Source organism: Erpetoichthys calabaricus, chromosome 9, assembly GCF_900747795.2.
Source record: "Erpetoichthys calabaricus chromosome 9, fErpCal1.3, whole genome shotgun sequence".
In the NCBI taxonomy this organism is placed as follows: domain Eukaryota; kingdom Metazoa; phylum Chordata; class Cladistia; order Polypteriformes; family Polypteridae; genus Erpetoichthys; species Erpetoichthys calabaricus.
The window spans coordinates 49,830,507-49,856,214 of NC_041402.2; the positions used below are offsets into that span (position 1 = coordinate 49,830,507).

The 25,708-nt window shown below is 39.3% G+C and overlaps 1 protein-coding gene across 1 annotated transcript; it reads right to left on the reverse strand.

The window, feature by feature from the left end:
- Window positions 1-821: 821 nt before the first annotated feature.
- Window positions 822-15,063, reverse strand: si:ch211-189a15.5 (uncharacterized). Its single transcript, XM_028809633.2, has 2 exons — window positions 14,559-15,063; window positions 822-2,433 (listed from the first exon to the last, which is right to left on the reverse strand). The coding sequence occupies exons 1-2, from the start codon at window positions 14,898-14,900 to the stop codon at window positions 1,087-1,089; spliced, it is 1,689 nt and encodes a 562-aa protein (XP_028665466.1). The 5' UTR covers window positions 14,901-15,063; the 3' UTR covers window positions 822-1,086.
- Between the last annotated feature and the right edge of the window lie 10,645 nt (window positions 15,064-25,708).

A 25,708-nucleotide genomic window follows, 5' to 3' on the forward strand; every position in this document is an offset into this window, starting at 1 on the left:
CACAGCTATCTTACTTGAAACATTTACGCCACTTTCAACAATTTATCACTGCTTTTAGACTGCATTTGATCAATGGAATAAGGACTAATTATTGTGTTCAGTGCTGTTAGTTGATTTAAATATATGTAGAGGGGGAAATAACGTGGATAAACTTTTTTAAGTGGAGGTTGGAGTACGCGAGTGGGGTAAATATGTGTATGATTGCATTTTTTGTCTTTCATTCTTTAACATATGTTTACTGATGTATGCATTATCTAATTTAACTAAGAGTGTTGTTTTGTGGGTGAAATTTGAAAGTTTTAAGGCTTGACTTTGGCTTTCTGAACCTGATTTAAATAAAAAAGTCTGAATTAGCATAAACCACCCAAGTTCAGAGTGTTCATAAGAAATGTAATAATTTACTTAATGAGGTACAAGTATATAATTAAGTGTCAAATGTTTGAAGTATTAAAGTCTAAATATTCTGAACTTTTAAGAGTCGGTTGATGTGACATGCCCAATGTCAAGTCTTTCTGGTTATTTTTGCTGAAGACGCCTATTGTTTTACTCTTAATCATAAGGGTGTAATTTCCTGCACAAAATATGGTCCAAAATGGCCTAATAATTAGGGTTTTTTTTTTGGGTCTTGAGGGCAAAAAGTAAGGGGAACTCCAAAAAGGTCATTGTTTTACAGAAAACGATTTGATTAAAACTGACGAACAGTACTCCTGGGTATTAATGACATTCTACACAAGAGCTTCTAGTTCAGTCATATTCTCATCTGTGAGCTCATTGTCAAGTGGCAACTGTAATACACATTTTCAAAGAAAATCCTTATGAAATTCTCTAAGTGAAGCAAACTTTAATTGAATACTGCTTTATCAACACATTATGTGTAAAAAGAAGAGCAATATTTCCAGTTATATAAGTGCCCAATTACAGAAAGAAATTAATAAAATGCTTAGAACCAAAAGCACTTGTTAAGAGTGTCCCCCCTGCAGCAAGCCTGGAAATCTGATTTTTGTAATGTAATGGCTCATAATAACATAGTCAATAAAGGGTTGCTAACATGCCTCTCTTGATAAACACGGTTTATATTTCAGTCATCTAAAGCAAAACAAATCCATCGTCATTCAAAGGTGAAAACTCACACGGTGACTGCTGTATATCTTTGTCACTGCTGCTGTTCTTTAGGCATAAAAAATTACCTCTTTCAGAGTCAGTGGTTGGACTTTGGTTTTCCAAACATGGGGGAATATAAAAAGACTGTGGTGGTTCTTTAATGTTATGTTTGTCAGATTTAGTACAGCATTCTAGTGAATCGCCATCCTGGTACAGATTCCTTTTGATAGGTTCATTTTTGACACAGCTACTGCATTCCTTGACATGGCAGATGATATTTGAAGAAACTCTGCACATGACTGATCGTGTCAGTTTCTTGGGTGAATTAGAATGGCTTACGCCAACTAAAGTTGAGTCTTTTAAGGGTCTGCTTCGATGGCAGTCATGAGGTACGCATTCAGGCGGCAGTGTCTCCTCAATGGGATATTTCATGGTTTCTCCTCCTTGATCTTCAATTTTCATTTGGGAAAACAAATGTGGAAGGACCTCATCATAGTTTGTGTGGCCTTGTACTGGGTCCTTCTCCACATGTGACACTGAACCGACCAGTGGAAGTGTAGCAGTCAGCACTTCTGGATCCTTTGGATTTTTCAAATCAGTAGGGGTGGTCACAATTTTTCTTTCTTCTTGAGGTCGTACGTCACTAATATGATTGGGATAGGTAAATGAAAACTCAGAGAACACTGCATTTGTGTTCGGTTCAGTTGATTCAGGCAGACTACATCGTTCACCTGGTGCAGCAGACACATCGGACCATATGACAGTGTTCTTCACTTTTTTAACTTCTCCGAAAATTGGCTTCTGGTGAATAGCAAGGTCAGGATATTCACTATATATATCAGCAATTGATTTGTCTTCACTCATTGAACATGGATTTAGGTTACTCAGCTCTGAGTTAGACATTTTTCCAGAGTTCAGATTCTCACTGGATCTTGGCATGAGTTTGTCATTCTGTTCTAAAACATCAGGTTCTAGAAAGGCACGATCTGTCGTGTGTGCCTCTGTAAATGACGATGAGGTTTCTTTAGGACGTTCACATGTAAAAGACTGCTGATAATCTTCATAGCCAAGAGAATTAGAAGCCCTTGTTTGAAGAAGTTGTAAGCATTCTGCATCTTTCATTTGATCCATAGCTTCCACCAAACATTCACATTCTTGCCTAGCCAGGAATAATTCAAATCCAATCTTCTTTATTTTTTCATTATCAATATCCCGACACAGTTGGAATTCAGTGTCTGTGTGGGTTTTGTAGCCCATACTGTCCAAAATACCATGGATGACATTTCTTGGAAGCACTGGCTGAATGAAATACACAAAGGGCCCAGTAAAGGTCTGAAGAGAAAAAAAAGAATTTAGAATTAGCTTCCAATGAAAGTTTATAGTTATTACTTGAGATATATAAATGGCTTACAGTAAACCCTGCATTATCACAGTTTAAAAAATGTAGCAATAAAAATGCTGGATAAAAGGTGGTGAAGAATTTGTGAATGACTAGAGCTATGCAGATGGTTGAACCCAGTCACTGATCTAGCCAGGACAACCTCTTCACTTAGCAGCTCAGTGCTCATAGTCAACATTCAGCCTCTCCAGTCTTTTTTCTCTCTTTTTGCTCCCTCAAACCCCTTTGTACAAAACTTCCACCAGTCTGTCAGAACTCAGTCTTCCTCTGGGATGTGGCAGGATCAGCTCTCTCTTTGCGGAAATACTGCTTGTTTATACATCTCAATTGCCCGTCATTCAGCACAAATGACAAAATTGGGTTGGCTGTAGTTGTAGATAGATATTGGAAAATGAAAAATATGCAGTGGATTCAAAAAGTACTGAAACCAATACACTTTCGGCACACTTTATTGTGTTGTAGATTTAATTTTAAATGGATACATTTGCCATCTTTGCCCAAAAGTCTACAAATCAGTAACTCATATGACAAAGTGAAAACATACTTTCAGAGTGATTTGCAAATTTATCAAAAACTGAAATCTGTCAATCATGGAAATTCTCAGACCCTTGCATCAGTACTTCATAGTAGCCTCATTGGCAGTAATTAAAGTTTCTAATCTTCTTACGCAAGTCTCTACAACCTTTGCACACCTGCACTTGGGCAATTTATCTCATTCTTCCTAACAGATCCTTTCAGGCTCCGTTAGACCGGATGGGAAGTTTCTTTAAACTGCCTTCATCAGGTCTCCGCACAGATGTTCTGTGAGTTTTAAGTCTGGCTTTGGCTGGGCCACTCCAGAGACTTGTTCTGAAGGCATTCCAACGATGTCTTGGCTGTATGCTTCAAGTCCTTGTCGTGCTGAAAGGTGAACTGTTGCCCTAGTCTGAAGTTGCATGCACTCTGGAGCAGGGTTTCCTCAATAACCTCTCTGTCTTTGGCTGCATTCAACCTTTCCTTAATTCCACACACAATTCCAAACTTCCTTTCCATGCCACTGAGAAGCACCCCATACTATAATGCTGCCACCATCATGCATCACCCTAGGGATGGTATTAGGCAGGTGATGAGCAATGCCTAGTACTTAGAGTTCTGCCCAGAGAGTTCAATTTTAGTCTTATCAGACCACAACATCTTTCTCTTCATGCTCTCAAAGTCATTTAAATGCCATTTGTCAAAGTCTAAGAAGGCTGTCACATGCCTTTTACTCAAGATTGGCTTCTGTCTAGCCACTCAGTGGTAAATGCTACTGAGATAGTGGTCCTTTCCAACAGGTTTTTCCATCTCAGCAGAGGACATCTGAAGGTCTGCTAGAGTGACTGTTGGTTTCTTGGTCACCTCCCTGTGACAAAGGCCCTTTTTTCCCTGTTACTCAGTTTGACAGGACAGTAAACTCTATGAAGAGACCTGGTGGTTCCAAACCTCTTCCTTTTCACAATTATTAAATTGTCTGTGCTCTTGAAAACACTGAAAGCTTTAAAAATCCTTTTATACTCCTGTCCTCTTCTGTGCCTCACCACAATTTCCTCGGGGAAGTCCACAGAGAGTTTATTAAACTAAGCTTGGTTTTTGTTCTGACATACAAGTGTGGGGTGTTCGACCTTATATGAACAGGTGTGTGTGTCCTTCTGAATGATGTCCAACCAAATCAGTCTGCCACAGGTTATCCCCAATCTATACACCTCTCAAGAATAACTAAAACAAATAGGATGCACCTGACCAGAATTTGGAGTGTCACAGCAAAGGGACTAAATGCTTGTATGAATGAGAGATTTCAGTTTTTGATTTTTAATATATTCTAAAAATGTTTTCAAGTTGTCATTATGGGTTATCAATGTATCTATTTAAAATTAAATCTACAACACCATATACAGAAAGTGAAGGGGTATAAATAATTTCTGAATCCACTGTAGATAAATCTTGCATTTCCATTCCAACTACATGTGTGGCTTCACTCAATGCTCTACAGTCTCAGGATAAAGTGTTTTTTTTTTTGTATTTAGAATATACAACTAGGAAAATCCCTTCTGGAGAATGTTCTGGGTTTTTTTTTTTTACATTGTAGTTAAATTCTAGTTTTTTTTTTCAGGTTTTGCTTGTAATTTGCTGATATGAATCATGACTCTGCAATATATACCGATGCCTCCTGTATCCTCCCAATGGCAGCAAGAAATGCTTTTTTATTATCAACATACGCCATTACTCAATAATCTTAATTCCACTTTAGAAACATAGTTAGAAAAATCCCTTCCTATGGGGCTGTTCATTCAAAGAAGGTAACAGTTTGTGATATGGAAAGAAACAGCCCAGAAGAGATCCCAAAGGGCTAAGCTGCCTTACTTGTATGTGAAGCCTGACCTTTTCAAAACAAGATACAGGCCCCTCCTTTTCCAAGATTTGGGATAGCATGAGCGAAACATACACTTTAAATTTATGTTATTAATAATTGACATGAAAAAATATGCATGAGCCAAATGTTAAATATCTCTTTTGATATCTGGCTATCTCTGTGAGCATATGAATTAATGTTTCAGAATAAATCCACTTCTTTTACAGCATCCCGTCATAAGTGCTATGATAGTTTGCTTTTAGGCGTTTTATTTATTGGTCAGGTGTTTCTTGCTGCGCTAATTGTGCACACATTAAAATGTTCTGAATTTGTACTGTTAGACTGAGGTCACTCTTTCTTGTTATGTTAGACTCATTATTTTGGTGTCTGTCGTAGGAGTGAGTTGCTCTGAAACAACATCAGAATTAAAGACCCATGCAGAGAGGAAATTTAAACAGAGCCATGGGACAGAAACTAAACATAAAAAAAATCAACATGAAACATCTTGGGGGGTAAAAAATGAAACTACCACTGTATTTAAAAACCAACACCCAGGTCAGCAAAGAAACCAAGTGCAACTACTGACTGAACAGTGATCTAAAAGAACATAATATACTATATTTCATTAAATCAAACATAAACATCTTTGGGAGGTGGGAGGAAGATTGTAGTATCCAAGGGAAAAACTCAGGCAGATGTGGTTAAAATGATCAAATTCCACAGTGTCAACATCTGGGCACAGTGTTCAAACTCAGGATGCTTTGTCCATAAAGCAGCAGTGCTGATCACTGTGCCAGCATACTTGCCTCTCTAAAACAATTGCTGCTAAAATCACTACCACCCTACACAGCACACAAGTAAATTTTTGACAATGTACCTTTCTCCTAAAACAGCAGAATTGTAAAGGCCACTGCACAAGATACAGTACAAACCAAAATTAGAAAGGTGAGATGACAAAAACATTATGGACCAATGGAGTAAAGATAAACCACTAGGAAAGTGAGGAAGTGAAAAAAGGAATGAACTAAAAATACTCCAAGCCGCAGCACTTTATCATTCAAGCATAGTGGATGGAGTGTCATGGCTTGCCCATGCATGGATGCTTCTAAAACAGACAAATCTTTATTGATGACCACTAATCAATGACTGATTTCATAAGTGTGCACTGGTATCATGTCACCTTATGTACAATTGGACAGCTTTATCACGCAGCAATACAATGACCCAAAACATGCAAGTAACACAACCAAGTAGTGTATGAGGAGAAAAAAGCTGAATATCTTAGACTGGTCAAACCACTCTCCTGATGGAAATTCAGCCGGGCAACAACTTATTTTACTTACAAACCCCTAAATTAAACATTATCAAAAATATTAACAGTAAAGGCCTAGTAAAGTATCTTAAAAAAGTAAACCAAAGTTTGGTGTTGTCAGCGCTTTGCTTAATGTCGTTATTTTGTGAAAAGGATTTACAACCAAAGTTGTCTGCTACTTTGACTTGATTTGTCTCAGTGCATATGCTTGCTTGAAATACAGTAGTGGTGTTTTCTTTGGGTTTATGTCACTGAACTCTGGGAAGTGTCATGAGTTCACTGTCAAAAAGCTTGTCCAAATTGATGTACACAAATATAATAATTGTCATGAGGGAGTTATGCCAGTCAATTAAACTGTGATTATTCTACCTCACAGGCAGTATTGGTTCTTTATTTTTGGTTTTGCAGCAGCTAATGAAACAAAAAAAAGGAAGCGGAGGTTCTGCTTTCAAAGTGAACACTCACTGGTATTTCTAAAGAGTTTCTGACATGCAAATTAGTTTCTACCTACTGAGCTATATATAGCTTTTCAAAACCATTTAGTACTGATGACTTATTCTGTATCTAACATGAAGTATAATGCATCTTCACATACAGTTACAAATTACTGTAATTGTCAAAAAATGTAATCATACTAAGATATGAATATATGTAATGTTACTTCAGACATTCAAATAAATATATATTGCATATATTCCTGGATTTTCCTCAGTCTGGATGTTGCATAGAGTGTTTTTTTTCTAAACACATTAAATTATTTTTAACCATCAAGTCTAAAGTCTTTATACTACAACAGGTTCAAAATTGCTCACACTGTTCGGAGTATTTTGTGCTAATCATTGTTTTAACTTGAACTTAGAGGGTGTAGAGGCATTTTTTTTTTTTTTGTTCTTTATTTCGCCTTATACAATTTCTTGTATTAGGTGGGTTGGCACCCTGCCCAGGCTTGGTTCCCTGCCTTGTGCCCTGTGTTGGCTGGGATTGGCTCCAGCAGACCCCTGTGACCCTGTGTTCGGATTCAGCGGGTTGGAAAATGGATGGATGGATTAGGAATTTGTTAGTTTTCGCATATCCCATGGGGTCAGAGCGCAGGGTCAGCCATTGTACAGCGCCCCTGGAGCAATTGAAGGTTAAGGGCCTTGCTCAAGGGCCCAGCAGAGTAGGATCTCTTTTGGCAGTGACGGGGATTTGAACCGGCAACCTTCGGGATACCAGCGCAGATCCTTAGCCTCAGAGCCACCACTCAACAGGAACATTCCTTGCATGAAGTTTTTATGATTCTCTAAAATGTTTAGGAGAAAAAATTTGTAGCTGATTTTTGTGGTGCATCGTATAATTGTTTTCTTCTGTTGAAACACTGGCATGTTAAATTATAGTATCCATATTACTAACCGAGAATGGTAAACCGGATATGGACGCAGGTACATGGCATGCCCATGGACGCAGGAGACATAGTGCGCAGATGCCGACAGCGGGCGAAGTCAGACCCACCGAGAACGAAGGAGTCACAGCTCAAAAACGAAGGAGCTCAACTAACGTAAATAAGAAATGAGGCAACGCGCCCATAGGTAACGACACAACCACACAAAAAATGAGGATTCCGCGCTGCACCCCAGAGTCAAACAGAAGAGGCTACGGAGGCCCCACAGGTCCACAAAGATAGTACGGAAGGCGCGTGAAAGTACGAAAGGCGCATGCGCCTACAACGCGCTTCTGAACTAAACGGCCACACTACACAGCATGGTCCACGCGCTTCTAACACACCTACGGAGGCCCCACAGGTCCACAAAGATGCGAGCCCGCATGGATAAAAACAATAGACGTGGGCGCCTACAACGCGCGTCTGAAAACGCGGAAGCAAAACTGTCTCGGCTCCAAAACCAAACAGCTCGACTAATGGAGCTACAAAAACGAGCCCGCATGGACAAATACAATGTACACAGGCGCCTACAACGCGCGTCTGAAACTGCGGAAGCAAAGCAGGCACGGGTTCAAAACGAACGATCACAACTGACGGAGATACATACAATTAATGAACGTAGGCGCCTACAACGCGCCTCTCAAACAGCAGAGTGAATAGATAAACGGCAAAGAAAGGAACGACAGACGGCCGATAAACAATTCCGCCAATTAGCTGACAACGCATTCTTTAATGAGTCCACTATTAGTGGACATTCATTAGGATTAATGAATATACTTCCTTTGTTCGTCATCTACACCTTTACACTCCAATATATCTCATACATTCATCAATGTATTTCGGGTTACCCAACACCGGGGGTAGGCGAGCGAAGCGAGCAGGGGGCAGAGCCCCCTTGTACGTTTAGGATCAGAAAGGCAGTGGAAGACAGCAGACCAACATCCTGCTAGCTTACAGTGAAACAGGCCACATTAGCCCAAACTATTTCTGTCCATTCATTATTTTCTTTCTTTTTCTGCACCCACTAATTCTAGTCCTGTGTTGCGGGATTCTAGCTCCACATCATTAAGTGCAAGGCTGGAACCAGCACTAAATAGGGGTCCAGTTGATCACATATAGGCCATCACCAAAACTCATCAGTGTGACCGACACATCTTAAGATGTGAAAAGAAACCAAAATACAGATGTTCGACAGGTTCAGGCATAACTCTACAATTAATAGTCTGGGAGCTAAACTTGGTGATTTCTGATTAACAGCTAACAAAATGTAGAATATTTAAAATGCATGTTGGACTGACAGATCTGGGGCCTCATGTATAAACGGTGCGTACGCACAGAAATGTTGCGTACGAACCTATCCACGCTCAAATCGCGATGTATAAAACCTAAACTTGGCGTAAAGCCACGCACATTTCCACGGTAACTCATTCCTTGGCGTACGCAATTTATCCGCCCGGTTTTGCAGACTGGCGGCACCCAGCGTCAAAGCAGTGCTACTGTTCCTGTGTGGTCGCCCTTTCTTAGATCCACATCCACGGCGGCGGCTTTATCAAATACACTGAAATTAACCGCATATCGTTCATAAATTTAATGCATCTGATTGTAATTAACCTGTAACAATATAATGGTCCACAGAATGGTCAAACTACTGTTCCTGTGTGCTCATCCTTTCTTTCTTAGCTCCACATTCCTGACGCGGCTTTATAAATACACTGAAATTAACTGCATATTGTTTATTAGTGTAATGCATCTGATTGTAATTAACCTGCTGCAATATAATGGGCCAGGGAATAGCCATAGTATTCCAAATACCAGAACTGCTTTAGCGTTGTTACGCTCACTGCATCTTGTTCTTCTTTTTGCTGTTCCCGTTAAGGGTTGCCACTGCGGATCATCTTTTTCCATATTACTCTCACTGCACCACTCGGAGTATTTATATCACTGTATCTGAGTGTGAATCACAGCAGCAGATGATCGGAAAGAGAATTATCGGTATACAGTTTCAAGTACACACTACCTCAACCACGGCAAAAAGCGTCAAACCCTTTCCTGTACGGACCTCGCGTTTCAGAAACAGTTTCATCCCAAGAACTATAAACGCACTCAATCACCTCACTGTAAACTTGCACTACAGTTATAATATTGCACAACCTGCGCTACTTTATAAAGCACGTATGATGACAATATCATTTTTAAGATGAAATGCAGCAAAATATGTTGCTTATAGTATACAGATAAAACTTTAACTTCATTTAAATAATCTGCATTGTTAATAATTAAACATGTGAGGACACGGTGCCACAGCGTATAGCTAGTTCACGGATAGCTCCTGCCTTGTGCTGTATTATTGCTGGTGCTGACGCGACACTGGAAGGATAGACGAATAGAATAATTAAACATGTACTACGAAGATATTTCAATGTTCCTTAAAAGTTTTGAAGAATCGGCGTTCTAAGCTTACAAATGGCTTAACGTCTATTACAGAGCTGATTGTGTGGCGATTGGAGAAAGAAAAGTATGGACAGGAATTGGAGGTTAGTACGTTTGAAAGAGACAGTACTTCAGTAATAAATTATTTCATCGAAGGTCACACATGGTGCAGCAAGCCTCTTGCGTAAGATATGAACAATCACTGCGCCACCGTGTTCCCATGTTTAATAACATGCTTTCATTCCTATCATCATGAAAATGATATCACGTATACATCTCAGTATTTTAATTATTCAGAGAGCTGTAATATCTCGAATGTAATGCATTCTGTGTCCTGTCGGAGAAAGAGAAAGAACGGAAGCACGTAGTGATTCACACACATAGAGCACATAGAAGATCAAACACAGAAAAAAGCATTTAACATGCTACTTGAGAAACTAGTAAAATAAACGATTTTAAGATGAAGTTTATGGTGTTCTACTTTAATGGCAAAATAAACTACGTGATTAAAGTGGAAATTTCAAGATTAAAGTTGACATTTCGTGCTTTTTTCCCACTGTGTGCCTATGTTTTTTGTCTGTACCCTAATACGCTTTCATATGACACTCAGACGGTGGGCTACGACTCGCCTTTTCACGGCGACTTTGATATGTGATTTCTTTTTTATTTCAGGCACTGTGCGACTTTGTGAATTTGATCTTTCGAGTTTTTCCGACACTCTGTCACTCGATCAACTTTCTTTTGTTGTTTATATCACTGTTTAAACCAACTCCACTTTGCCTCCACTTGGTATTCGCTGAAATTCTTATATTTTCTCCCGTGCTTTTCCCATTGTCTTTTCACAGAAGGCTATTTATATTGATTTGCATATTCAAAGAGGCGTAATTCTGGGAGGAGTTGGGGCGGGACAGAAGGCGCGTGCACGTGCGTTACTTTTCACGCAAATCGGGATTTATGTAGTGGAAGAACGTGAAAGTATGCGTGCGCACAGATTCCTGCATCGGGATTTTTCTGTGCGTACGCACAATCCTGCTTTTGTGCTTACGCCATGTTATAGTGCGAGTTCTACGCACGGCGTTATACATGAGGCCCCTGATGTTTTAAAAACTATACATTTGAATAATTTAGAACAAATCATACAAACTGTATATACCACTACAGTTTGCTAAAACACTACATTTCTATTTAAATACTGAGGTAATTGTTAAAGTATTATTAAATATAGTGAATAAAAAGGGATTGCATAATATTTTGAGATGTATTACAAGCTCTTATGCACTCTTAAGCCGTGTGTTAAAATGGAAGAGCAATGAGTTGTAATACTCCACAAAAAAATTTTAAAAAAATGAAAAAAGTATTAGACTTGTTGATCTGTGGTGGGTTGGCACCCTGCCCGGGATTGGTTCCTGCCTTGTGCCCTATGTTGGCTGGGATTGGCTCCAGCAGACCCCCGTGACCCTGTGTTCGGATTCAGCGGGTTGGAAAATGGATGGACTTGTTGATTGTATTAATCACGTGTTCCTACATCCCAGAATTCACCTGCTTACTTATGAAGGAATTCTGATGTAAATCACCATTCAGCACTTCTAAATGCAAACACTTGCTGGCACATTTTACTAGTCAGTTACTTTATTCCTTTGTTGCTATGTTCATGACTAGCTGTATTGCCCAATTTCAGTTTTTATTTTAACCATTAATGTCCTACTGAATAGTTTAGGGTCTTCAATATTTGTATCCTTGAATTATGCAAATTACAGACAGTAACTGCACCTTAAAAAATGATGTTTCAGGCATGTCTTTATTTTATTTGGATCTGCTGATGATGTGTGCTGAAAGAGGTATGATACACACAAGTGATTTTATTTTTTGACCTTCTGAATGAGTAGCTGGTGTTCTTTGGGTACTGCTCTTGTTTGACAGAAGCAGACAGCCAGCGACAAACTGTGGTACAGTTTATGTTCTTGATGTTATGTGCACAAATCCCATTCTCCATGAAAATAAAATTTGATTTAGGAGGGTGCAACTTTCTCTTCCATGGAACTAGCTGTTTAGTAGTCCCTAAGCATATGAATGAAGAGTGCAGGGCTGCAACTTTCTTTTTTAGGTTTAGAAATGCCACCGCCCAGATTATTACTGACCAAGCAAGACAAAAGGTACTACATAAATTTTCAGCAGGTTTGTCAGCTCCCTGTTCCACAAAAAAAAAAAGTTAAGGGTTTATTTTTTACATCTGTATTCAGAAAAACTAAATAAGAATGTAAATGTATGGGGAGTGTCATCTAATGTATGGTATGTTGCTGTAATCATCTTTATTAAAACAAGACACTGTGCTGGCTGAAATGAATCAGTAGAATTGTTCCCTCTGTATTCTCATTTTTTAATTAAAGATTTCTACCAAAAAAAGTCTAAAACTCATTGCTTAAAGAGAGATGAAAATAAAATGAAAAAACAGTTAAAATTGTTATTACAATAAGTTTAGTAGTACTCTACACTGGTGATGTATACATTATTAACATCAACCTTTAATATAAATACAAAGGCATATTGGAAACTTGCAAAAAAGTCTGGGTGGAGCACTATGTAATCAAGTATTAAAACGATGATATACAGTAATTATGTGAGGGGAAAAAATAAAATTAAGCAAAATGTTACTTGTACTCATTATACCTTGTTTACCTTAAAAAATGACATTCTGTAGGCATATCAGAATATAAACAACAAACATTCTGTATAACTTTTGTTAATAACATAGTACACAGCATAAAATGATGAGGTTTTAATTGTATTATGGATTGTAATTTAACTTTCATTAAAACTCTGTAAAATGTAGTGATTTTCAAACATACAGTACGCAAATATAACAAATAATTAAATGGGTGGTGTAGTGGTCAGCGCAGCTGCCTCAAGGTTCAAATCTTGTATTCCAGTCATCATATGTGTGCAGCCTGCATGTTGTTCTGTGTTTGACTGGGTTTCCTCCCACATTGACATGGGCAGAGGAGAGATGCTGGGTATATTGGGAGAAGGATGCTAAGGATAGAGCTGCCAGTGAAGAGGAAAAGAGGAAGGCCTAAGCGAAGGTTTATGGATGTGGTGAGAGAGGACAGGCAGGTGATGGGTGTAACAGAACAAGATGCAGAGGACAGGGAGATATGGAAGAGGATGACCCGCTGTGGCAACACCTAACGGGAGCAGCCGAAAAAAGAAGATTGCCAATGACATGTAGGCTAAGTTGAGTGGCTACTCTAATTTGGCTGTAGTGTGCCCAAGCCCTGTGATGGATAATCAGTCTGTCCAAAATGGTACCTGCGCAAATTCTGTTCTCCCTGTAATTCAGAAATAGATTATGTGGTTTTGAGAGTGTATGTAGTGTAAATTTACAAGCCAAAGAACATTACCAATTATTTAAAATACAAATGTATATTTTTGTAGAATTATTTTAAAATGCCCAATAATACTTTTATTAAATGTGTTTTGTGTTCATTTGTATATGTACTGTATACCCTTGTGCTACACACCATGGTGATACAATGGTTGGCAATGCTGTGCCACAGCTCTGGAGTTGTGGGTTTCAATCTTACCTGGCTGCTTGCTATGTGGAGTCTGCACTTTCTCCCAATGTCTGCTTTTATTTTACATCATATATTCTGGCTTTTATCCCACATGCCAACAATGTGTGTTAAATTTGCCCTAGTATACAGGAATGTGGCTATCTGTGTGTAACTGTGCCCTGCGATAAACTGGTGCTCTGTCCAGAGTCAACTCCTTATTTACCCAATAATTACAATATGTTTAGACCCAAGCAAGTTTGAACAGGATTATTGGAATTCAATGATGAATTTGGTGAAAGAAAAATTATTAAATAGTAAGAAACACAAGCAAGAAAAAAGACTACATCTTTTTACTTGCTACATAATTATTTCAAGTTATGTCCCTTTTTTCTAAAAGATTACTACTTGATCTGAATGAGAAACACATCCCCACTCCTTAAGAAATAATTTTCTTGGCTCTTTCCTACATTTAATTTTTTATAATGAAATACATACTTTAATCGATAATAACCTCTGTTTCCAAGTTATCTTTTCACTTTCCCCAAGTCCTAACTGCAATCATTGCCTGACTTTTTCAGCCATAGTCTTCCTGTGAGCCTAAATTCTGTTCTGAATTATCATTCTCTTAGCAATTGTATATTTCCACTCAGATGCACACGTATCATAGGGGGAAAATTAGCAGGTAATACAGGCAGCCGCCTTGTCAGTCGTAGCCTTAACAGTACAGTACATTGACTGCTCTAACCCACCGTATTGAATACTGCCTGCTCGAATCCCCCGTTTATCAAGTCACTGTCTGTGCTAAGTCCTCATATAGTACATTCGCTGACTGCGCAAACCTCCGCATCTCCGCTTTCTGTTGAAGAAACGTGGGCTTAAGTGTTAAGAGTAAGGTATACATGTCATACTGCCGACATGTGAGCTGAATGTTTTCTAAATATGTTTCAGAGCGTTATTGCATTTTCACGGTACATCACCTTAAGCGATCGGAACTCCTTCCTCCACGGAAAGAGCAGCAGGTTGACGCAGTAACTCTCCAGCACTTCCATAGCCTTGACAAGCGCCTGACACACTGCCCGGCAGCCCTTGCCACTCGCTTGTACGCACTCGTGGACGTGCTGGTAGAAGGACAGGACGCCGAACCTCTTTTGCGGACTGGGCTCGGACTTCAGGAACTGCTTCGCCTTCAAGATCAAACTCCGCTCGTGGCACACTTGACTTTTGCTTCCCAGCCACGTTTTCTCGCAGTAGTCCAGATACTCCTCGCAGACGTCTTCTTTAGTTACCGCCTGCGCCGTGTCGCTCTCGGGCCCCTGCATGTTTCATTAAGCTGACAAAAGTTTTTGTTTTTCTGGCAAATGCGATTTGGGCCTCAAAGTTGACAAGGAAGTCGTCTTCAGGTTTGCTGATGGACTTGTAACTCCTGACACAACACGGCGAGCGATGCACTGATTGGCTCGTCTGGGGCGCCCTGCGAAGTGTCGCCTCCGTTGAGGTTTCGTTGAAAGCGAAAGCGAAAGGCGTGACGACCATTTGAAAACCGTCCGCCCCGCCTGCAGGTGAGGCTGGGATAAAAGATTCCGAAAAATAACCGGCACAAATGACCAGTCGTTTGTTTGACATTTGCTACGTCTTTCGAAGCTAGCGTGAAAAGTGTGTGTACAAAGTAATGGTATGGTTGGGGCCATTTGTTATTGAGTGTGCCCCCAGAAAGGCTACGCAAGTGATCTGTAGATCAAGGAAGCTGCCAATAGAAATAAGGGTAGAACACTGTTAAGGCAGGTAAGGGTGATTACCCTGAAAAGCTGAAAAATAAGTTTAACCAATGATCCTGCATTGGTGTGGAAAGATCTGTAGGATATCACCAGTACAGGAAACCATCCCTCCCACAGTCAGCTAGCTGACGACCTGAATGTGTCTTAATGCAGGTTTGATAAGCCCAAGGTCACCACACTCTTACTCCAGCCCTCCCAGTATACAAACAAATACAAACGTCTCCCCCCACACCTCCTACCAGTCAAGAGACAAAACACCAAAAAGGCAGCAGGTCCGGACAGTGTCTCACACTTCAGTCTTTACACAGATTTTCAGCAAATCATTAGTGCTGTGTAATGTTTCCTTATACTTCAAGCAAACCACAATTATACCAATCTAAAAACAAACCCCGTATGACAGGACTGAATGACTACAGACCTGTTGCTTTGAGATCTGCGGTCATGAAAATCTTTGAGAGACTGGTGTTAGCTCACTTGAAGGACATTACCGCTCCCTTGTTGGAACCCCTTCAGTTTGCCTACAGAGCATACAAGTTAGTTGATGATGCAGTCAGTATGGGTCTGCATTACATCCTGCAGCATCTTGACAACCCAGGGACCTATGCAAGGATTCTGTTTGTGGACTTCAGCTAAGCATTTAATGCAATCACCCTTGAACTCAACCAATCTAAACAACTCAGCTTTCTGTCCCTGCCTCCACCTGTCCTTGGATTACCAACTTCTATACAAATAGGAAACAACAGGTGAAACTGAGAAAATAGCATGTATAGCTGCTCTGCAATCTCTCCTATGGAGGGATGTGTGTTTTCCACACTGCTCTTCTCCCTCTATTAATGACTGTACCTCTGAGGACCCATCTGTCAAACTCCTCACATATGTGGACACCACAACCATCATTTAACTCATCAGAAAAGGTGATGAGTCTGCATACAGAAGGAATGATGAGCAGTGCACCCCTTTCTTATGGTCAGAACATTTTGGAGCTAAACACACCCAAAACTGTGGAGATGCCAGTGGAATTCAGGAGGGTCCCCCAAGATTACCTCCCCTCTCCATACTTAACAATGATATGTGTGTTATGGAAGCCTACATGTTTCTGGGATCTATAGTCACCTGGGGCCTCATGTATAATGCCGTGCATAGAACTCACACTATAACATGGCGAAAGCACAAAAGCGGGAATGTGCGTACGCACAGAAAAATCCAGATGCAGGAATCTGTACGTACGCAAACTTCCACGTTCTTCCGCTACATAAATCCCGATTAGCGTGAAAAGTAACACACATGCACGCGCCTTCTGTCCCGCCCCAACTCCTCCCAGAATTACGCCTGTTTGAATATACAAATCAATATAAATAGCCTTCTGTGAAAAGACAATGGGAAAAGCATGGGGAAAAATATAAGAATTTCAGCGAATACCAAGTGGAGGCAAAGGAAAAACGTATTATTTGTTGGTTTAAACAGTGGTATAATCAACAAAATGAAGTTGATCAAATGACATAGTGTCGGAGAAACTCAAAAGCTCAAGTTCACAAAGTCGCACAATGCCCGAAATAAAAAAGAAATCACATATCAAAGTCGCCGTGAAAAGCGAGTCGTAGCCCACCGTCTGAGTGTCATATGAAAGCTTATTAGGGTACAGACAAAAAAAGTAGGCACACATTGGGGAAAAAAGCACGAAATGTCAACTTTAATCTCGAAATTTCCACTTTAATCACGTAGTTTATTTTGCCATTAAAGTAGAACATCATAAACTTCATCTTAAAATCATTTAATTTACTAGTTTCTCAAATCCCATTGTAACTAAAGTAGCACGTTAAATGCTTTGTTCTGTATTTGATCTTCTATGTGCTCTGTGTGTGTGAATCACTACCTGCTTCTTAAACGGGCTTTCTCTTTCTCCGACAGGACACATAATCCATTACATTTGTGATATTACAGCTCTCTAAATAATTAAAATACAGTACTGAGATGCATGCGTGATATCTTTCTCATGATGATAGGAGTTAAAACATGTTATTAAACATGGGAACATGGTGACGCAGTGCTTGTTCATGTCTCACGCAAGAGGCTTGCTGCGCCATGCGCGACCTTCAATGAAATAATTTATTACAGAAGTACTGTCTTTTTCAAACGTACTAACCTCCAATTCCTTTCCTTACTTTTCTTTCTCCAAATACCCAATCGCCACACAATCAGCTCTGTAATAGACGTGAAGCCATCTGTAAGCTTAGAACGCCGATTCTTCAAAACTTTTAAGGAACATTGAAATATCTTCGTAGTACATGTTTAATTATTCTATCCGTCTATCCTTCCAGTGTCGCGTCAGCACCAGCAAGAATACAACACAATGCAGGAACAATCCCTGAACTAGCTAGCGCTGCAGCACCGTGTCCTCACATGTTTAATTATTAACAATACAGATTATTTAAATGAAGTTAAAGTTTTATCTGTATAATATAATCAACATATTTTGCTGCATTTCATCTTAAAAATGATATTGTCATCATATGTAAATACACGCTTTATAAAGTGGCGCAGGTTGTGCAATATTATAACTGTAGTGCAAGTTTACAGTGAGGTAATTGTACTTATAAGTACAAACAGTTCTACAAGGAGCACTTGATGGACTAATTGAGTGTGTTTATAGTACTTGGGATGAAACGTTTTCTAAACAGCGAAGTCCGTACAGGGAAGTCTCTGAAACGTTTTGCCGTGGCTGAGGCAGCGTCTGCTTCATGCTGTATACCGATAATTCTCTTTCCAATCAGCTGCTGCTGTGATTCCCCACTCAGATACAGTGATATAAATACTCCGAGTGGTGCAGTGAGAGTAATATGGAAAAAGATGATCTGCTGTGGCAACCCTTAACGGGAGCAGCTGAAAGAAGAAGAAGATGCAGTGAGCATAACAACGCTAAAGCAATTATGGTATTTGGAATACTATGGCTATTCCCTGGACCATTATATTGCTGCAGGTTAATTACAATCAGATGTATTACACTAATAAACAATATGCAGTTAGTTTCAGTGTATTTATAAAGCCGCGTCAGGAATGTGGGTCTAAGAAAGAAAGGGTAACCACACAGGAACAGTAGCACTGTTTTGACGCTGGGTGCCGCCAGTCTGCAAAACCGAGCGGAGAAATTGCGTACACCAGGGTATGAGGTACCGTGGCTTTACACCAAGTTTAGGTTTTATACATCGCGATTTGAGTGTGGAAACGTTCGTACGCAACATTTCTGTGCGTACGCACCGTTTATACATAAGGCCTCTGGGACTTGACACAGGAAACCATCATGGATTCCATCATAACAAAGACACAGCAATGGATGAACTTCCTGCAATAGATAGGTAAGGGAGATCAGTTTACCACAGGAACTGTTGATTCAGTTCTACACAACAGACAATGAGTCTGTGCTAAGCTCTTCCATGACAGTTTACCACAGGAACTGTTGATTCAGTTCTACACAACAGACAATGAGTCTGTGCTAAGCTCATCCATGACAGTTTACCACAGGAACTGTTGATTCAGTTCTACACAACAGACAATGAGTCTGTGCTAAGCTCATCCATGACAGTGTGGTTTGGATCAGCAATTAAACATGATAAGTACAAGATACAGCGAATAGACAGGTCTGCTGAAAAGATCACTGGCGTCTTTCCACCTATCAGGGCCTGTGCTATTTCAGAGTCATGAAGCAGGCAGGGAAAATCATCGCTGACCCTTCAAATCCAGGCATAACCTATTTGAACTTCTCTCATCTTCCAAGTATGATAGACTAAACTATGAGGAGATATAAGAATAGTTTCTTTCCACAGGCCATCAAGCTCACAAATGGTTAATTCACCTGTCTTTGCTCAGTCTGGGCAACCCCCACCCCCCATAATGCAATATTCATACTTGCAGCTAATGTGTAATTCAGAATTTATTTCAGTATTTCTTGCACTGCTTTGCACTTTGTATGCATATATCTTTGTCTTATAAAAGCAAAATATCCTTTCCATTGTATTACTCCCAAGGAAGATTAAGAACGGGGTTGTAGATTTGAAATGGCAAATGGCAGGTGGTCTGTGGCTTGCAAAGCTGATCGGTTTTCCAGGTTGTGGTCGAAATTTAACATCTTATTAAAGAAAGAAATGTCCTCTAACAGGACAATTCAGTAATCAGGCAGGAGAAAAGCTGTTCATTGTATCTTTTAATTACTCCTCAGCAAAATGCCTTGGAGGGAGCATTCTTCAAAAGCAGTCCATTACAGCGTGGTCAGAATGATGAGAATGGTCAGAGAAACAAAGGATAGAGGTTCATTTTATAAACTGTTGAATTTACATACAGTGTCAATCAATACACACATTTTACTCTGGTTGGTTCATTGGTTTACACCCAAATGATTTATATAAAATAAAAGTTTATTATATTATATTCTGGTTCTTCTTATACCTTTTGAGATGAGACACCACCCTTGAAATTTCTGTGCATATAACAATCATCCATTCTCGTTTATAGGACAGCTACTGATTTCTTAGTCATCCTTCAGTACATTTTGTATACTATATCTACCTTTCTTCTGGTACATTCTTCATTACTCTATGCTATTTCATTAAGATGAATGCTATGCTATTTCTTTAAGATGAATTCCATGTTACCCTAAAATTATTCTTCTACATTCCCCCCTTTGAGACTTCATAAAGTCTCACTAAAACTGTAAGGAATAATTTACTATTATAACCCTGTTCCTAATCTGTATAAAACGTATGTACTGTATACTAAATATGTCCCCCCTTAGAGGCTAAAAGAAAGTAAAAGATTCCTGGCTAGCTGCATTTGGGGAATAACAGAAATCAGTGCAAATCATTAATACCTAAAGATAAATCACATAGATCAATAATAGCTAATAAAAGCAATAATAATGAACAGAGAAAATCAAGTCAAATAACAACATGTATCATAACCTCATAACTTCCATGTAGAATGATAAAAACATTGTCAACAACTATCTGATTTCCTTCTTATCCAACAAACATTAGCTATCTTGGTTCCCAGAAGAGTACCTAGTCCTATATTTTTCGTCAGTGTTGTTGGTGGTGATACAGACAACCCAAGTATTTACCTGGACGACTGCTCCTTGTAGTGCCAAGATCTCGGCTGAAGTCGAGGGGAGACAGAGCTTTTTCAGTTGTTGCTCCTAGGCTTTGGAATGACTTACCTCTGCACATCAGGTCTTCATCCTCAATCGAGGTTTTTAAGTCAGCTTAAGACCTTCTTGTTTTCTTCTGTTTTACATTGTGTATGATTGGATTGTGGTGGATGTTACAATTGGTTGTTTTATTAATCTGCTTTTGCATGATTGTTTGTATTATGTTTATTTTAATGTTTTTTTGTACAGCACTTTGGCACAACCTCTGTTGTTTTAAATGTGCTTTTATAAATAAATAATTTCTAATCTAATCTTAAAAAAACACCCAAAGTCCCTAGTTTATGGTGCCAATGATATGTACAACAATAACCAGAGATAGAATTCTTATATAAACAACCATGCTCACATCCTTGAGCTCTCATTCAACAAATTTACATCCTGCTGTGGCCTTAAATTAGATGAGCTCCTTTGCTGCATAAAACAGCTATCTTGTTAAATGTAGGTATCAATCCTCCCTTCAGAAGATGTCAGCACTACTCTCATTAATGCAAGCCATTGGCTCATGTCAAGGTCACGTTAAAATTGCAAGGGTTGTACCCAAGCTTCTTATTGATGTTAAAGTCTTCTGCCACCAGCTGGGATCCTTGGTTTATATCTGGGCTTTCCAGTTTCACAAACTGCTCACTCACCACTCCATGCATAAGACACTCCATCTCTGTTGTGCTGAATTATTACTTTGTTTTGCTAACTTCTATATTACTTAGGCACAAAAAGCCATAATAATTATTTGTCCTGTATTGCCACCTACTATTTCTGTTTATATAGCCCTAATTACCCTAGTTCCTAAAAACACTTAGCACTGTCTCACAAACTAATTTTCCCTTATACCATGTTGTACAAACTTTAAAGTTTTTTTACTATACCCTGCCTCTAATTTAGCACATTTAAACCTTAAAACCCAATATCATAAAATGTGTGTTCTAATGTTACATCCAATCCTAATGCAAAGTTCCTAATACATTAATATTCACATTTGTTCCATCTTTCTGTATCAATTACTATTACACAATAAAATTCACATCCTTCATGAAAAAACAACAATTTAAACTTTATATTCACCTTATATCAATAGATTTAGACATTTTGTCCTGAGTGTCTCTATTCCCAAAACACTTGACTCAACAAATTTCTCTTTATGTTAAACTCTATTATTCATTCAATTATTAAAACCAATAACCAAGAAAGTCTAAATTGGACTGACCGTATTAAAATTTGATTAACAGTCCAAATTACATACAAACATTGTTCCTTAAAACTTTTTTTTAAGTATCAATAGACTCAGATGTACTGGAAACATCTGTCTAAAAATATTTTCTCTTTACTCTTAAGTGCTGACCATGATATGCTAATCACATTTTCTAAACTTGTTCAGTTATACTACCCCAATTGCTATACAGGTTAAACAATTTAAATAATAATTCTGCAGTATTTCCATTAATAAAATAGATACAAATTCAATAAATATATATTGCTTATGAAAAGGAGTTCATTTGCTTTGTTGTGCTTGCAGATAATTAGCCTTTCCTCCTATACCATCCATAACTCCATGGTTCATATCTTCCTTAAAGATGTTGCTGCAGAAAAGACAGATTAGGTTGTGCTTCCAACTCTTAGGGCAAGAAGAATTCAAGTACTTGGTCAACAACTGTCATAAAATTGAAAACAAGTGGACAAATTGTAAGGCATATCAAGCACAGTTAATGTGGGCTCTGACAAAGAACATACTGTATAACCTTGCACAGTAAAAGTGTGAATCAGATCTTGGGGTCCAATACCCCAAAGCAAAGGATATCAATATCCTGGAACTCTTCATCTAATGAATGAGGCTCTGGTCTGGATGCCATGCAGGCTGCCCTCTACGATTCTGGACCCACAATTATCTTTTGATGTCAATTGTCACCAGCACAGTTGACTTGTTAGCAGCAGTAACCCGTGATCCCTTGGACTGGAATTTGAGTATGTTGTCCAGTAGTCAGTTGGTTGACGGCCTGGTCCACCGCTTGATCCCCTCTCTGGTATGGCTTGTTTCTCCGTGGGAGTCAGATGATTAATTTGTCTGCAGACCTTTAACACAGCTCAGTCTCCAGATTCAAATTCAAGTGCTGCCATACGAAATGTGCTAGGAAAAACAGGTTCTACCTGCAGGTGCAACGACTTAAAAGTTTTGTTCCCTATTATTCAGCATTGCAATACTTCATCTGTAATTTGTAAGTGACTTATGGATCCCAAAAATAGTGTCTCATGAGATATTAGGCCTGTTTCATTGGGGGTACCACTTATCAAAAATAATGCTAGCAGTAAAACAGTCATTTTATCTACTCTCTGCTCGTCTGTTAGCCAATTTGTTTTTAATGGTCAAAAATGAATTCTGCAGCTGGTAAGCACAATGCAGAAGTTTCCACTCATTGTAGCCATTATGTTCAAAAAATAGATCCATCAATAAAAAAAAAAATCTGTATAGTTGTATCTAGTTTGGACATTGTTGTGGACCCCACTCAAAAGCATATTCATCATAACAAGTAAATCACCACAAGATAGAATAAAGTCAGTCTTAATATATATAATCTTCCTTCCAAAAGCTTCTTTCGGCCACCAGCCATTACTCTGTTTCCTAAATTCAAGACCTGTCTTCTGTTCTACATATTTATTGTCAGCCTCTGACTTCCCAGCCCTACAACCCCAATTTACACATGCAATCTCTCAATCACAATAGCTACACAATTTATTTTCTTTCAGTTCGCTGCACACTAAGACGTCTGTTTACTTACACATTATGCCTGGCACAAAAAAAAAAATACGGACTCATTTATTTTCACAGAACATACAAAGTCTGCATAAACCTTCCTTGTTCTTACTAGTTAACATTTTCCACATACCGCGTAGGATAAATTGTTTACTCTTAATTATTATACAATGATTTTATTCTACCTTTAGCTCTATCTTCTTGTGAGGTTCTCCATCCCACTGGTTGCAACTCTATTACCTCAGGGAGGACTTTAACCTCCTTTCTTTTTTACTGAGGCGGGGAACGCTGCCCCCCTTGTTACGTGCCTGGGACTTGAACCCAGGACTTCTATGTGCCTGGGACTTGAACTCAGGACTTTTCTATCCATTTAACAGCATTACTGTCTACTGGGATCTTTTGCCAAACCCAGAGAGAGATCTGGGCAACTCCCCCAGACAATACCCACTATACTTCCTTAGGACGGCAACCCACAATAATCCGCCACGCGATGAGGAGTGATCTCGCCACTATTCTTTAATGCTCTCTCTAGTCGGCAAAAGGCTGTTAACCTAACTACAATAACTATCCTAATTCTCAGAAAAAACACTCCTAATCTAATGGCATGACATCTAACCCAGCCCCTTATCCCCAAAAGAATGAATGAACATGCCTCCTCCTACCATTTCAGGTCCGACGATCATGTCCTCCAGAGGGGAGTCCCGCACAGACGGGAACAAGTCCATTCCAATTTCGCATCGCCCGCTTCACATCTTTTGAGATTCTGATGGGAGTTCCCTCTGGGGTACGAAACGCCTTAACGTTGGGCTCCAAAAACTGTGGTCGAAATTTGACATCTTATTAAAGAAAGAAACATCCTCTAATTGGACCATTCAGTAATCAGGCAGGAGAAAAGCTGTTCATTGTATCTTTTAATTAATCCTCGGCAAAATGCCTTAGAGGGAGCATTCTTCAAAATCAGTCTGTTACAGCGTGGTCCGAATGATCAGAATGGTCAGAGAAACAAAGGATAGAGGTTCATTTTATAAGCTGTTGAATTTACATAGGTAGAGCAGCTGCCTCGCAGTTAGGAGGCCCAGGTTCGCTTCCCGGGTCCTCCCTGTGTGGAGTTTGCATGTTCTCCCCGTGTCTGCGTGGGTTTCCTCCCGGTCCTCTGGTTTCCTCCCACTAGGTGCATTGGCGATCCGAAATTGTCCCTAGTGTGTGCTTGGTGTGTGGGTGGGTGTGCCCTGCGGTGGGCTGGCGACCTGCCTGGGGTTTGTTTCCTGCCTTGCGCCCTGTGTTGGCTGGGATTGGCTCCAGCAGACCCCTGTGACCCTGTAGTTAGGATATAGTGGGTTGGATAATGGATGGATGGATGACTTTACATGCAGTGTCAATCAATGCATACATTTTACTCTGGTTGGTTCATTGGTTTACACCCAAATGATTATAAAATAAAAGTCTATTATATTATATTCTGGTTCTGCTTATACCTTTTGAGATGAGACAACACCCTTGAAATTTCTGTGCATATAACAACTGTCCATTCTTCTTTATAGGACAGCTGCTGATTTCTTAGTCATCTCTTAGTCATCCTTCAGCACATTTTGTATATTACTTCAACCTTTCTTCTGGTACATTCTTTATTTACCTGACCATCTCAGTATTTTTTCTAAACCAATTCATAAATTTCAGTGTACATTTTGTTGTTCACGTGACCTTTATTTGTTTTCCCACATTTATTAACCTTTTATGCAATTTCTTTAAGATGAATGCCATGTTACCCTAAAATTATTCTTCCACAGGGTTGATGCCCTTTGCTAGTGGCCTGGAAATTAAGTCATCAGTCTGTTTGTGTTGCAAAACTGGTTCAGAGATGCCACCAACCTGGACTTGTCAAGCAACAGTAATGGCTACTTTCATTACAACAGAAGTTAGCTTGAAAGTGCAGCAGGACATCTTTTGTATTATTTATAAAACTCTGGTTAGGTATTCTCTTAAGGCAATACTTTCACAGGCTGTGTTTATGTGTTTGTCCCAGCACTCATCCTTGCACCCCTTTATCTGCCTCTTTCTATTACTTACTGTTTGGACTCCTAAAGCTCATGACATTTGTGTTTGTTTAACACTTAAGAGTTGGTGTGTTGTTCACATTTCTACTATTGCCCTCTACACATGTCACCATAAATTTCCATTAAAGTTCAATCAAATAATAGCAATAGTCACTTGGTCACCTTCAGTCAAATAAATTGTCACCCTGCAAGTACTACCCTGCAAGTCTTGTAACAATCCTAATTACTAGTTTACAAAATGTCAGTATCTGTGTGTTAAATTAAACACTCTTCTGATCCAATATGCCACCAATGTGACTCAAAAAGCCAATACAAATATCTTTATTAAACAAATTTCTTCCAAAGCAGGCCTTTTATT

Bases quoted from the DNA above. Each gene is read 5' to 3' on its own strand.
- si:ch211-189a15.5 (XM_028809633.2), bottom strand. From the start codon at position 14,900: ATGCAGGGGCCCGAGAGCGACACGGCGCAGGCGGTAACTAAAGAAGAC. The intron at 2,434-14,558 runs GTGATGTACCGT...TTTTCTCTTCAG, and splicing joins AGGAGTTCCGATCGCTTAAG to ACCTTTACTGGGCCCTTTGT.